The 15,354-nt window shown below is 35.7% G+C and overlaps 1 protein-coding gene across 1 annotated transcript; it reads left to right on the top strand.

Moving 5' to 3' along the window:
* The first annotated feature begins 5,191 nt into the window (after positions 1 to 5,191).
* Positions 5,192 to 14,235, top strand: TMEM244 (transmembrane protein 244). The gene is made up of 6 exons (XM_063391860.1): positions 5,192 to 5,224; positions 7,361 to 7,446; positions 7,975 to 8,048; positions 11,060 to 11,185; positions 12,314 to 12,358; positions 13,354 to 14,235. Exons 1-6 carry the CDS (start codon positions 5,192 to 5,194, stop codon positions 13,446 to 13,448), a joined length of 459 nt encoding a protein of 152 aa, XP_063247930.1. The 3' UTR covers positions 13,449 to 14,235.
* The last annotated feature ends 1,119 nt before the right edge of the window (positions 14,236 to 15,354 follow it).

Raw genomic sequence — 15,354 nt, 5'->3', positions numbered from 1 at the left:
TAAATGGTCACAGGAAAGGTTCTTGTCCATTTTGGCTAGCACAGCTGTGTAGAATGGCACAGCCCTGGTCATGCTTCCATATGGCTTGTGGGAAGCCATTCTCTCTGATGGAGTGAGGGCACACCACTCATGCCATGCCTCATGGCCCAGGAGCATCCATGGCACTAGCATGTCACCAGTGTACACAGAGTGGGTGGCACCTTGCTAAGATTTTGCACGAATGATACAATTCATAGTTGAATCAGCCATACAACAGATAATCCCATTAACTGCTCAACAATTCCAAAATCACCTGTAATATCCTGTCAGCTAGATTTTTTTAATGGTGGAAAACGAGGCTTGGCAGCTGTTAGATGATGTGGGAACAGCCTGTTGGGATACCCATATGAGAGAGAGCAGTGAGAGACAGTGTCAGAGAGGAAGCTCAAACAGTACCATGGTGGGCTGATCCCTGGCCCATCAAGAAGAACCACTGATCCATCTCTGCAAGCCCAGGGGAGCTCCAACATTGTATGGCAGGTGAGAACACAAATCACAGGCTGTGAGGAGCAAACACCTTCCAGTTTTTTGCCAGGAGAACCTCAGCACCTTTGCCCATGTGTGAAACCCATCAAGATGAGTCACTTGGAATCTCTGAATCATCTTTCAGGCTAAGTGGAGGGGGGACACAGTATGGGATGCAGGGGAGGAGTGGTTTTTTGGGGTTTGCCCAGTGTTTATAATGAGATGTTTAAGGGTTGAACCAAAGGCTGGAAAATGTGACTGGTGAAGGAACAAGAGTGGCAAAGTGTGTCTGAGTGTGAGAGTCTGGGCCAGAAACTGGAGTGGAGCTGCAGTCACAAGGGTGAGTATCCTGGTCTCAGCAACTGGACAAACTGGGTATGATGCCAACTACTGGGCAGACAGTGTGCTGATCCAGCTTCTGGAGCAGATGGGAGCAGAATGAGACCACTGGTGTTGTCTGTGTGTGTGTAAGTGGCCTGTGAGCTATGTGGTATCCACGTACACATGTACATATACTCATAGATGTGATGTGTAGGCACACGTCTGTAGGCTATGAGTGTGTGTGTGCTTACGCACAGCCTGGCTACTCCTTGGTCTTGGGAGCATGGAGGTGCAGCAGCCTTTCCTATCTTCAACTGTTTGATCCCACATGATGTATTTTCCTCTAACCATAGCAGCAATTTCACAGCTCCTCAGTTTTTGTGGTCTTTGTCCTAAAGGGATTTTTCAGTGCTTCACTGTACTTACCAAAAATTCCCGCTAACAGTAGTGGAAATGCCAGAATATCTTCAAAATGTAGGCTTGTCAGCACAATTAGCTTCTCAGCAGAAAGGCCAAATATTGATTTTTATTTTTTTAAAAATACAGACAATTAACCTTTCTTCTTAGACATACAGTGAGGCCAGAGTGTAAAGTTTACATTGCTGCAATTTTGTCATAGCTTCTCTCTGGATAAACAGAAGACTTCATTTTCTGTTCTGTCTATCCCACACCATTCACAAACAATAAAATTAATTTCTAGTTTGAATAAATAAAGTCTACTAAATTAGTTTCTTTGCCAGTACTTCCAATTTTTGTATTGAACTTGTTCACAAAGCCAACAGTGTCAGTTAACAAAACAAAAGATGTTGTTTACTATTTTTGCTATTAATTAAGTCAGCTCCTTAGATAAAAGTAGCTCATTGGGGTTAATTATTTCTAAAAAGAATCCAATTCATTTTCAGTTTGCTAGTCAGAAAGAATTATACCAGTTTTTAAGTTTAATTCTTTTGGTGCTATGAACATTTTAGAATTTGTAAGCTTTAACACAAAAATTCAAGGAGATAATTTTCAGAAGCTACAAGTTCCTAAAATTCGCCTCATATTTAATCGATTATATTGTAAGTTCTTCTAGATAATAGTACCAGGAATAGGGGCATTGTTAAAAGCAATTCAACAAAATTTCAAAGTAATCATAGGCTGATACATTCAAAGAACATTCCTGCTTCCACCTAATTCTCAGAAATCTCACCCTTTAAAATGTATCCCCCTGCAGCAGAGACTGAAGAAGGAGAGTCTAATTGCTTTACTGCTCATGGTGGTGGAGTCTAGACCTGACACGATTCTGTCTCCTCCCATATGAGAGTCAAGCTGTCATATTGAGGCTGTACAACGCATATGTGACCAATGCCAGACTGTGGGAGTGTCTTTGACAGGACACAACTGAGCTATACTCAGCCATGACATGTTCCAAGTGAGGAAATGTTAGTTCTCTTCGCCGCATTGACAGATTCTGCCAATCAGTACCAGCCACAAAAACAGTGGCCACCATTCCATTTATTTTTCCAGGCTCTTCTATCCTCACACACAATGTAGGTGTAGTTCTTCCCTATCAGCAGATGGAGACAGAGTACACGTGTTTTGATGTCATCCTCCAGTAAACTAAAAATTTCTCACCACACAATCCAGTCTGCATCCATTTGGTTGAGCTCTCTATTTTTTTAAAGATTTCAGGATAATAAATCTAAACTAAACTAATCTAAAGCTTGGTATTTAGTAATTTCTCTGATTTTAAATTTTTTTCAGGTTTTGGAATTACCTAAGAAATGTGATTCCTGGTATAGCATTACTTTTTAAGGCACAGAGCTGTAGTGCAAACAATCATCTTAACAGTAACACAAATTATCTGTTCTTTTCCATGAGATATTCCTGTAATATTGCTCTATGATACAGTTATTCAAATTATTGTTGATTATTTTTTCAATACTATTTGACACCATCACAAATTTTGGATGTAAATGGTAACATTCTAAAAAAAGCCAAAACCCAGAGAAACAAACCCTAAATAATAAGCTTAGGCAGCAAACTTAGCAGTAAGCTTTATAAAATTTTCCTCAAGATTCATTATTACATTTGACTTTATATTTTGGCACAGGTAGCAGATAGGAACTAGGTATTGCCTTGGTACTATTAGGTGCCATTATCATATTCTTAAGAGTATATAAATAAGAATATATTCTTAAGAATATATAAATGAATAAATTACTACCCTATAGAAGTATCCTTAGCTTTACTTTCAAAAGTTGTTCTCCATTCTTCAATTTTCTGCTGTTATGGTTTTTTGGCTGTATCTTGGATATTGTCCATTACATATCACTACAAAGAGAGTATATGTGTACAGCCAACATCAAATAATATTTTTTTACTAACTTTTGTCAAGCATGTGAGAGTTAGGTATTGATATCTTATCTAAGTAACTGTTTCCTGTGTGTTTTCACAAAGCAAACTAGCTCAAACTCCAGGGGTTCAAAAGTAACGGAGTACTATTTTTCCTCCTAATAAAATTCTGTAGTCTAATGACTAAAAATAAAAAAGTATGTATTTAAAAGTAGAGCTTGTTGAAACCAGATTGGGTAATTTATTTTAACTTCCATTAAAATTTCTCTTTTGTCTCTCTCTGCTGAATAGGAGTTGTCATTTTTCCTGCAGCTGTTCCAATAAATTTTAAGAAAATAAAAAATACAAAAAATCGTTATTCTATTATCTCAACATGTAGCTAACAGCATCATCTTTATATAGTTAACATTCACTATTGTGAATATAGTGAACATTCACTATCAAGTGACTTAGTCAGTATTTTGGGTCACACAAACTTCCTGCCACATCCAGGTTTGATTTGCTCCTGTTCACTGAGTTACCACAGTTTGAGTGTTTACAATCTTGAAGCAAAGGTGTGACAGAAATATTAACTGTTCTTTCAGAATATTTAGTTTTCAACTGCGCAATAGGAGTAACCTCTTACTCTGTCCAACAAGTCCATGTCTACAGCTTCAGTTACCTTTCTGTCAGACTTGTTGACTTTGTTTCTATCATCAGTGTTCAGTTGGATCAACCCTCTGTGGAAAAGTCAGTGAATGTAAACTCTTGTTATGTTTAATAGTTATCTGAGATTAATGCAACCCACTACTTTTTCAATTACCTTGCTAGTTATAGCTACTGAAAATGTTTCTTCAGATTAATTATAGGTCATGGCTGTTTCATGGGGTAGGTAGATAGTGTGCTCTTTGAATGAATCCTTTTGCTCCTTTTCAAATATTTTTTAATTATTAAAGCAAATATTTCTTCTTTTATTTGCTACCTCTGACTATTGCAACTTAGTTTAGGTTTTTAAATTTTTTGTCTGTATATTCCTTTGTCATCACTTCAGCCCTCAAAATAGGACGTTACTGATGTTCAGATTTTCATGCTAGTATTTTTGCACAAGAAGGAATTTCACACAATATTACCAGTAATTTCCCTGACAGTATTCACAATCTGGAGCTATCAAATCTATGAGTGAGAGCTCTTGTTTGCCGAGTGCAGACTGCATTTTAGAGCAGATAACATTTATTTTGTATGACTAAAAAGGCATAAAAAACCCTAATGAAATTTGCACATATTATGTTAGTGTCAGCAGAAAAAAAAAAGTTCTTTCTTGGTTCAGTTTCAAAAACATCTTCTTTTTCCAAATAACACAGCATACTGAATCATAATGTGCCTGTAAAAAGTCAAATTTGAATCCATTAAGGAATTGCTCACTGGAAGTTGGATGTGCTCTAAAGCACACTAAATTTCATTCTACTGAAGGAACAAAATACAGTTCAGGAAAAAAAGAGTCATAACATAAGTCTCGAATTTCTTAACTTAATTATACCTAATTTAAAGTGAATTATACTTGATGTAATAAAGTGATAGTCAGAAGAGAAATGTTAGCAAAGAACACTGTGAAGAAAGTACCACTCCACATCTATAGTCAATAGAATTAGTGTTAGAAAATGTAAAAGATAATTAAAAGTAGGAAGTTATTATAATCCCAAGGAACTGTGATCACATGAACACTGAAAAAAAGCAATTAAAAGGTAGAAAAGAATAATAATGTTGTGTCTAAATAGCCAAGTTATATTTTAGATGTGCTTTGGCTGACTGTAGCTACAAAAGCACGAACACTGCATGAGCAAGCAGGATTTTCTCTTTGCTCTTCAGCGGCTTACATTTAGCTCACAGATGTCTTCTGTCTCAAGTCAGTTTAATCCAATCAACTCACCTCACCCTACCCTGTCCTATACTTACCCATTAGAATGTTTTTTGGGGTGAAAACCAGCTGCTTCTTCCTGCTAAAGTTGGCATACGGAATATAACAACAGCACTTCCTTTCACTCATCATGTGTCCATGGCTCTCAAGGTCAAAACTGCTGAAACCAAGGTAAAGGGAATTGAGTTTATTTAGTGTTATATATATCACCAAATAGTATTAGAGAATTAGACAACTGCTGTGGGGCTGGAATGAGCTGTTGCTTTCATTCTTACAGACTATTCTTCAATGTTGTCTTCCTAAAAACCCCCAAAATTAAAAGTATACTTTATCTTATAGTGCTGGCAGAAAGTACTGCAAAATACATCCTATAGAAAAGATTTCAAAATAAATTATGTTGTTCCACTTATGAGATAAAATTCTTGGAAGTGTAATAAAATTTTACATTTGGTGTCACCAGTGATTCCCTAAGATTATTCCTTTAAGTTGTTTTGTCATATAATGAATAATCCTGTAGATTTTAACTTGTGGGTTTTTTGCTTTGAAATACCAGAAGATCTAGAATGGGAAAAGTAGATTAAAACTAAGAAATATTCTCAGATTAAAAGAAAAAAAAAAAAGTATGTTTTAATTTCTGTGGCAAGAGCAAATTTTAAAAATGAGGTAGAATGTGATAAAACTGGAAAATTTTCAGTATTTTCATTTTCACGTTGTCTGCATTTCCTTGGCTTAGTCAAGTGAGCAAAGCATACTATACTTAATGCCTCACTTCATCCCTAAAACAGGGACTACGAATATTCCAGGTACAAAGAGTAAAACGCTGTGCCTTTGATGCCAATGAAAGTTTGTCGCTGGCTTCAAGGCCAGGAATTTGCCTACTGTAATTACAGGTCAATAGGTCGTCATCTCAAAGCCATCCCTCAGCTGTGTGATTTTCCCTTCAGTCCTCTCTCCCCACTTTTATTGCTGTACCAATCTCCATCCAGGCCAGATAAGGCTTGACAGAGGCAGTTGCAAGGGGAGGGGTAATGGATAAAGGAGAATCACATGAAAAGTGCAGCAGCTGCCCAGAGCAATGAAATGAAAAACATTCCCACCAAAAATGTGCCAAACATTAAACTTCCAATGCTTGAAGTTATATTCAGGGAGTCAGAGGCAGCATGGCTTCCAAACTTACATGTGACATTGTACTCAATTACCATTACCACAGTGAGGAGTGCGCACTGTGGAAAGGAGGAGATCAAACAGATTATTTGGCTAATTTTCATTTATAATAAGGATACAGACTGTACAAAGGAGATATATTTACCCCACAAACCAATGTGGCTGAAGAGATTAATAGTTCTCAATTTTTCCTTGGCTTTGTTTTGATGTATGGGAAAAAAGAAAGAATAAGACTGTCCTGGATTTTTTCTTACTGACAAATATCATTTTCTACAGGCATGGTGGGTTTCTCTCCTGTTGCATTAGAAACTAGAGCTCTTCAGTCTCTCTTCTTGTGGGTGATAGATGCAGTATTCAATATTTAACACTTTACAACATTTAGCAATATAAAAATAGGTGGTTTGATATATTCACAGTGTTCCCACTTCTGTCAATGTTGGATGCTTCTGTAAATACATTACCTACCACACAACCACTCAAAGAGCTAAGGCCAGAAATGAATGTTAGAGTTGAAGTTTCACCCTCAGAAGCATTTACTAATGCTTAGTAGGATCTCTTATTTCCAAAGGGAGTTTGTTCCTTTGGGTAGTTACCTTTACAAGTCAAGATGTCCCTCCTGCTTCTTTCGAATTTGTCTAGCTAGAACTTGTAGCTGTTTACTTCTTGTGTCTTTTTTGATAGATTAAAGACCCCTTAAGTACCTGGTATTTTCTGTGAAGGTACTTATCCATCATAATCAAATCATCCCTTAGAGCTAAACAGATTGACCTCTTTAGGGCTGTAGCCCTAATGAAGAAAAACCCCAAACATTTCTAGTTACAGCTCCCTTTTGAGTCTCTTCTCTGTACCTTCTTAATTTCTTAATAACTGTCCTTCTCCTTTTAGGAACACTTGTAAATTGTATATATAGTAGGTATAAAATAATATCTGATAAAGCCATACGCTATAGCCACACATTAGGACCTGAAATGTACCAAAGAGCTTTTAGCATATTTGTGTAATCAGCAATAGCAAAAACTCTCCCTAAATATTTTATTTTACAAACTTTTTTCACATTATGTTTGCTAGAAAGCTACAATTATTTTCTGAGAATGCCTGACACTAACATGGCTTTAGGTTTTACTGTTTTATGCCCTTTTGCAGGTTGTTCTGGTGAACCTTTTGATATGCATAATAGTTTTCTACACTGTGTACTATGTGGTCCTCTCTGTCTGCTTTGCAGTATTCAGGTAAGACTTCCCTGTCTTTAGTCTGATGTGCTGCATACTGGAACTCATGGGTGGAGATACGTCTATCTGAAGGAAGCATCCAAACTGGAGGCATCCTGGCCTGGTTATTTTGTGAACCTAATCTTTCAAATTCAGTTAAATTGTTGTATCTGAACCTCCCTCAAATGGACAAATTGGCAAGTGGAGACTCAAAACTAACATAAAATGTTGGTTCTAATATTATTCCTTGCAGTTGTACCAGGTAAATTAATGAACATGAGAGAAAAGATGAAAAAAGATTTTATAGTCAATGAAAAAGACAAATTTATTCCCCTAGGAAGATATTGATTAGCATGCATAGCACCAAATATCTTAAATAAAAGTGAGCAAGGGCAAAACCACAACTCAGAATGGGACTTAGAGAGCTTGCAAAAACCCAGAGTATTCCATTTGAAATCCTATTTTAAAAGACTCATAAAATGTCATGTAATCACTACGAGATTACTAAAACTCTGTTTAGATTTATTCTTTTTTTTTTTTTTCCCACAGGATTAAAATGTTGGATGGTTTGGCACCTTTTGATTTTAAAACAAATCCCTCATGGATTAACCCATATTATTTAGGTAACTGAAGTTTGTTTCTCTTTTTTTCCTCCTCACTCAAGAAAATATACTGCATATGAATGTAAACTTGTCTTTCAATGGATAGTATTTTAAAGCTGTTTTGGTGATACTAATGATTTCTGTATTTTAACTACATTGCAATTAAGTGTTTATGCATCTTGCCAGCGCTTCTCATTTCTGCACTGCTACTTAACATTCAAGTGATTTTTAGGCTTTTTGTTGATTTCTTCTGATCTTGCATCATCAGAAGAAAATGTCCTACTTTGTCAGGATGCTTCATTCTCATTGCAGAACAATTACCTATTTTCCATCAAGTTCCTCCACAAAGTTGTTTAATTTAATTTTCATACTGCAGCAAATTTCTTATGAATAACTGGATTTGGATCAGAGAAAGAGGTCACATTCAACTAATGGCAATTTTGCTTTTGGTAATGCTCGAATACAGTGGGCATTAAAATATCAGAATTCAATAGTAGCTCAGTCTCTAGATGTATCTTTATATATCCTAAAACAAAACTCTGCAATTTTTCTGAAGCTCTGAAAATATATTCTTTTTCCTAAACTGTCATTTCTAAAAAATTACATGCATACATAAAATTTTACCAGACTTGTAATCTATTTTACAAAGGCAAACCTCATAATCTGTTAGTAAAATACGTAAAGCTCAAAAGTAAATTGGTTAGTTCGTAGGTTGAAAGAGTAATAAAAATGCATGGATGTTTGTACAGTGTTAATACTGATTTGAGATGAAGAAAGAACATTTATGTTATGCCAGTGGGAAAAAAAATAAAGCATATTCCATTAGAATTGCTTTTCAGGGTGAAATATAATTACTGTATCTCAACATGATATTTTCCCCGCAAATTTTATCAGTTCGTTTGATCCAGCATGTTTAAATGCCAAAGACAGCAGCTATTTCATACCAACAGCACCAGCAATTAGTATTCCATCCTCCTTTCTGTCCATCCATGAAAATGACTCGGAAACACAGAACCTAAGAGCATCTGTTTAAAATCTAAGGGCACAGGGTCAGAATTGAAGATGTCTAAATGGTGTTGCAAACGAGAATTTGTTTACTCAGGAGTTTCATGCATTCCTGTTAAAAACAAAATTCAGTCTTCAGATAAAATAAAGATATGATGTAGAAATCAGCTCAGAAATGAGGTATCCTTTCTGGATACCCAGTTTTGTAAAAAAGTTTCCAGACCATTTGCCTACATTAAAAACCCTTCCAAAATTACAAAATTAGTGGCATAATTTAAAGGGATTAATGAAAAAGACAAACAAAACATACTATAATGCATTGTGAAACATTTATTTTTTAAATGTTATTTCCAGCTTTCCTAACTACATGAGTCTTTTCCAGTTACATTTTTCTTATTTTTCTTAGAATTTTTTAAACTACTCATTGAAAGATCCCTCATACAGTAGGGAATAATAGACCCTCTAAATAAAAGAATAAAATTGAAGGGCATAAAATGAGGCCAAAGTAAATTTCACTGTATAAATTGAGTGAAAAAATGAGAAATATGGTCTCTCTACTCTCAGCTACAGCTGACATAATCATAGAGATTATGTTATTGTAAGAAAAATAAATAATTCCAATAAAAACATTACTTTTAAATGCCCATGTACTTAAAAAGAACAATTTGCATTTAGATGGATAATTATCTGAGTTACAAACTCATGTTTATGGCCTGTTGTATGTGAACTCAGGACTAAAGCTAGAAGAGACATTGTGTATTTTCCGTGCAAGCCCCTGGTAGCCCACACAGCCACACAGCACTGAGAAAAGCCAGGGTCCTGCTTGTAGGGATGCTTTGCCTCTGCTCACCTTGTGGGCTCTCTGCTCCATCTCCCCTTCTATGTCTTGTCTGTAAATTGTTCGGAGGTAGAAATACATACAGAGAGGGATGTAGATATTTTGGTAGGTATACCATATAAATATATGATACAATGACAGGAGGAAGCTATGAAGTTTCTTACCAAGCATGACCCCCTTAACCACAAAGTTTTGTTTTGTTTGAGAAAGAAGTTACCTATGTCAGTACCAAACAAACCAATTTGGCACCATATGCAAAGATTTTGGATAGTCCTTAAGGAAAAATTTCAATAAATTCCTCATCTAGGTTATACAAATTGGTTATAGTCTTATCTCTGTTATTAATCTCATTATTACATGTTTTTATATAATATAGATAACATTTTAAAGTCTATAGGCAAATCAGGTTACAACCCATGCAGATGTCTGTGGCAAAAAAATTTATCTTTGTAAGGAAAATATAAACATAATATTTAATAGAATCATAGAATCACAGAACCATCTAGGTTGGAAAAGACCTTTAAGATCATCAAGTCAAGTCATCCGTGTGGCACCACCACCATGTTCATGTTCATGTTCATGTTCATGTTCATGTTCATGTTCATGTTCATGTTCATGTTCATGTTCATGTTCATGTTCCTCATTAAACCATGTCCTCAAGTATCCTATCCACACACTTTTTAAAATACTTTCAGGGATGGAGACTCCACCACTTCTATGGGCATTTCCAAAGTTTCGCAACTCTTTCTGTGAAAAAAAATTCCTAATATCCAATCCATACCTCACCTGGTACAACTTACAGCCATTTCTACTCCTCCTGTCACTGAGTGCCTGGGAGAATCCCCACCTGGGAGATCCCCACCTGGCTACAGCCTCTTGCCAGGCAGTTGTAGAGAAAGAAGATCCCCTTGAGCCTCCTTTTCTCCAGGCTAAACACCCCCAGCTCTTCAAAGCTCTTCGAAGGACTTGTGTTCCAGACCATTCCCCCTCTCTGTTGCCCCTCTCTGGACACACTCCAGCACCTCAATGTCTGTCTGGTAGTGAGGGCCCCAAAACTGAACTCAGTGATCTTGTAGGAAAATCTGGATAACTATCTCAGGTATTTTATCTTCTTATTGCTATCGTTTGGAATATGACAAGAAGTCTTTCAAAACTGTGTTTGGTAAAAATATCCTATTTTCATTTACAGTTCTTGTGATATCCTTGGAAACAACTTTCTTCCTCTGTGGTCTGCTGTTTGCTCTGGTTGTGGAAGAATGGGTTTGGGACTATGGGGTAACAGTCACAATTATTCATATCATCATAACTTCAGTCGGTAAGTAGGTTTATGCTAAATATTTGCATAGTCTCACAAGCTGAAGGACAAATTCACTATGATTCATCTAATGTATTACTGGACTAATTTAATTTTCCCTAAAGCTAGATACATATGTATCTCTATTTTCCATCCATTTGACTCATGCGTCTATTTAAATCCTCCCATTTTAAACTTCATTCTGGATTTGTTGCAGAATTTTAAACCATTATATTCTTATTAAAAATCAGAGGTTTAGTTCATATTCTAACAATATGTATCAAAGATATTTAGGCAAGATATAATTTCTGCATCTGGGAGGTATATTTTTTTCAAAACAAGACACTAATATTTGTTTATGTCTGGATATTTTAAGAACTATACACATCAACACTTTAGCTCAAGTTCAGAGTAAAAATGAAGTTTTGCTTCAGCTAAGTCAGTGGAAAGGTTTCAAGTTAGATCATTTGAGCTAAATCTCAGTGAGGAAAATGAAGCATTTTACCACTGAAACGCCTTTTCCCCCATGAAACTCTTCCCCTTAAAGGAAAGAAAAGAATTAGCTGCTGTAAATGAATGAGACTTATCTCTTTTTGCCAACACTTAGTAATCTGCTCCTCCTTCTCACACTGTTTAGTAGAATGCTTCTATGGCTAATTAGGAAATATATTTTAACTCCATCCTTGCCAGACCCTATCTGGGGATTCTTTTCCCTTAAAATAATGAGGTTGATATGTTTATTCTAGAATGCAGAAGAAGGAAAATATTTTTGACAAATTAGGAAGCCCTCCCTACTGTATAGAAATTAATCTTCCATTTTCCATTGCCTTGTCCATTTGTCTTTTACCACTTTATATAGATGGGAGATTCTCCTGTTCACTGAAAATTAATCCAGAGACCAACAGAGACTTTATCTTAAAAAGCTAAGCATAATTTCTCTACTAAATTTGGCTTTATGGAATTTAAACTACTGTTTTTCCTCATTAATAATTTTTGTGTTTAAATCAAGGGATTTACAAAAACTACCAAACCCCCTCCTGTTTGGACATCATTTACACAGGGAGTTAGCCTCTGTCATTACATCGGATGATGCATCTTGATGTTCCAACTGTTTCAATATTTACATTTCTACTTTTCTTCTTCTTGCAGTTATGTCTGAATTCCCCCTGATGTTACACTGGTGGCTGGCATTAGGTATCATTTCCTTCTTTAAAGTTTAAGTTGCTACAATCTCTGTAGAAAATTAGTGTTTATAATCTGAATTGTTTCTGTTAAATATCTGTTGCCTCACTAATTTGAGAATTGTCAATATTTAAAGAAGTACAGGCTTTTTGCTCATACTTCTTTCAATGACACAGGTAAATAACGCTGGACTATGATTTGCCTCACCTTAGAAAAATCCTCTCTTTTAAGGCCAGGATATGCTCATCTTATGCTAGTCTTGCAAACAAACAGCAGACACATGACTTGAAATAGGTTGTGATTAAGTGCTGACTAATCTCAACTAGATAGGATTTAATCATGACTTATTTCATCCATAGTAAGATGAAATATATCTCAGTTCAGGTGTCAAAAAGACAGTTGTCCAGAGCTGTAGCCTTTCTTGATACCCTTTAAAATCAGTGTAAAAAACCAGATACCTTCAGAGGCAAGTTTTATAAACACTATGTACAAGTACTTATAATAGATAGGATGAATATCAGTCATCACATTTCCTCAAAGTGAATGGCAAAACTACATTTCTGAATGTTTTATTTTCTGTAAAAATAGAAGCATAGATTTTTACATGAAAAGTACATTATCTTGAAAAACAGTAGTTAAGAGAAAAGGACTGGCTTCTGTTCTTCTTTCTTATATTATGGATAACAAGGATCAACAGCTGCAATAAATTCTTAAATGATGGGGAGAGATAAATAAATTCCTTGTCCTACAACTGATTTTGCATTAGCAGTTGTGGAGGCTCATATCTTTGTAAGTAGTTAAAGCCTTGGGTAAAATGTTTAGGTAGGAAGGCTGGGGTGGTTTTTGGTGGTTTTTTTGGTTTTTTTTTTGGGGGGGGGGGTTGTTTGTTTGTTTGTTGGTTTTTTTTTTTTAATTGAAGATAAAAAGATTGTCAGTCCAAAGTTTTATGACAAAGTTTGTTTTCCACTATAACAATTAATACAAAACAACCGTACCTTTTCTTTCAGGATCTGGAGTAATTTCAATGATTTGTGCAGGACAGATTTTGGCATATTGCTTGTTCAAAGACAACTTCATTTACCCAATTCTAGATGACTTTTGAAAAGGAATATTAGAACTTGCCTTTATATCTCTGTGAATTCTAATGTTTCATTAATCAATGTAATTAAAATGAATGGAAGTTAGCAACTGTCTAATAGGAAGGTTAATATTTAGCTTACCAGATCTCTTGTATCTTTTGTTTTTTGGCAATTTCATAACTTTCAGCTTTTGTATATATGTTTTTCATCAATCAAGTATTTAGATACACTGTCTCTTTTTTAGAAACCAAGAAGCCCTAAGGAGGCTTCCTTCTTTCTTCCCCAGCTACCAGTGGCTAAAGTGACGGTTTATGGGCAGTGGTAGTTAAAAACAACAAACAAACCATAGTAGTGGATTCAATTTCCTCTTTATGTCTTTAATCATAATAAAGTTGTAACAGAAGAATTGTAAGAAGGCAGCTTAGTCTTAAATATGAAATCCAGTGATTGGATTTCAACTGCAGTTTGCTTGGAAGAGGAAGACTAAATTGCTGTTTGCACAGGAGTGCTAAATGTTGTATTTGCCTTAATCTTGCTCAGCAGATAATAACTCTGAAGAATCAGCCCCCTATTGATCTAATCAAACATCTTAAAATTTATTGCAAGTTTTGAAATTTTCAATTAAGTTTCAGCACTGAAGGTACATGTACAGTGAGAAGTACCACTCAGAGACTCCCCATAGAAGTTTTTTCTCATGAATGATAAATATGTAAGTCATTTTAGAGTCAAACCAAATATGTAAATCCATACCACTGAACTGATGTGGACTTTAGAAGTTTTTCAGCATAATATGCTGCATACTGAGGTCAGAAGAGATAATTCTGGAGAGTGAATAAGCTGACTTGCAAACCTTCAGAAATGTGACTGTGCAGATAACTGCTACTATCGTTTGGAAAATGCCTGGGCACTCTTCTAGGTTTGTTTCATTTCAGAACTATAAAAATGGATGGGAAGGAAGGAAGGTCTACTGTAAATTTCTACCCCTGTTCTCCCCCTCACAGTTTGTGTGTGTAGGTAGTGTGTCATGTGGCACAACATGAGTGGATTAGATATAGAGTTAATCCATGGGTGGAACATGTTTCTGTTTTTAACCTGACAGGATTTTCCTCTATGTGTGTCAGCACAGCTGTGGCTTTTAGTAGCTGTGCTGCCCAGTCTTAATATTTTTAACTTTTATTTCCTATTTAAAATTTTAAATCACTAGCAAGAAATACCTTCAGACTAATATGAAGAGTGCTTTAGTCCCAGTATTTCTTCAAAGCACATACAACTAAGCTGGTGGTAGCAAATCAATCACAGCAAGACCTCTGTCAAGGATTAGGAGCATTAGTCCAGCTACTAAAGGGTCATTAGGTTTTTGCTTTATTTTCAGATATGGAATTGTGAGACAATTTCAACATTATTTATTTCATCTTTTCCGTCACTTCTATGTTGCGTCCAATGATAAATATCACACCTAATGTTAAAGTGTAGGCAAATTTCATGTTGTGCAAATAAATATTAACATATGAGCAATATGAGCTGTATCTGTGTGGCCATTACTTGGTTAGAATCTTTCAGATATATCTAATATATCTAATATATCTAATGCTATGTGATTTCTAACTGAGGTACCGAAAGAGTACTTTTGAATATGACAAACCTGTCTGTTTCTGGAACAAAAATAAAGGGTCCCACTTGAGCAATTTGCATGTGACTAAGGGATAACAGTCAAGAGAGTCAAGGTGGCAAAGAAGAGCTGCTGGAAGAGACCAAGGGCATTGTATATGCTTCCCAGCAGACCTGCTGAAGACAGCAAGAAAAGAGAGCTGCGGAAAGCAGAAGGAAAACGGAGAAAACAACAACAGGGACGTGTTTGGAAAAAAAGGCAGGTGAAAGCAAGACATGAGAAGACAGAAACAGACAAGATCAATGAAAGAAGAAAAAAAT

Source organism: Prinia subflava, chromosome 2 (assembly GCF_021018805.1).
Source record: "Prinia subflava isolate CZ2003 ecotype Zambia chromosome 2, Cam_Psub_1.2, whole genome shotgun sequence".
NCBI lineage: Eukaryota > Metazoa > Chordata > Aves > Passeriformes > Cisticolidae > Prinia > Prinia subflava.
This window is presented reverse-complemented; position numbering and strand designations above follow the sequence as displayed.

Excerpts from the sequence above, each read along its gene's own strand:
- TMEM244 (XM_063391860.1), top strand. The coding sequence starts at position 5,192 with ATGGCTCTCAAGGTCAAAACTGCTGAAACCAAG. Across the intron at positions 5,225-7,360 it reads TCAAAACTGCTGAAACCAAG|GTTGTTCTGGTGAACCTTTT; the intron begins GTAAAGGGAATT and ends GCCCTTTTGCAG. Across the intron at positions 12,359-13,353 it reads ACACTGGTGGCTGGCATTAG|GATCTGGAGTAATTTCAATG; the intron begins GTATCATTTCCT and ends CTTTTCTTTCAG.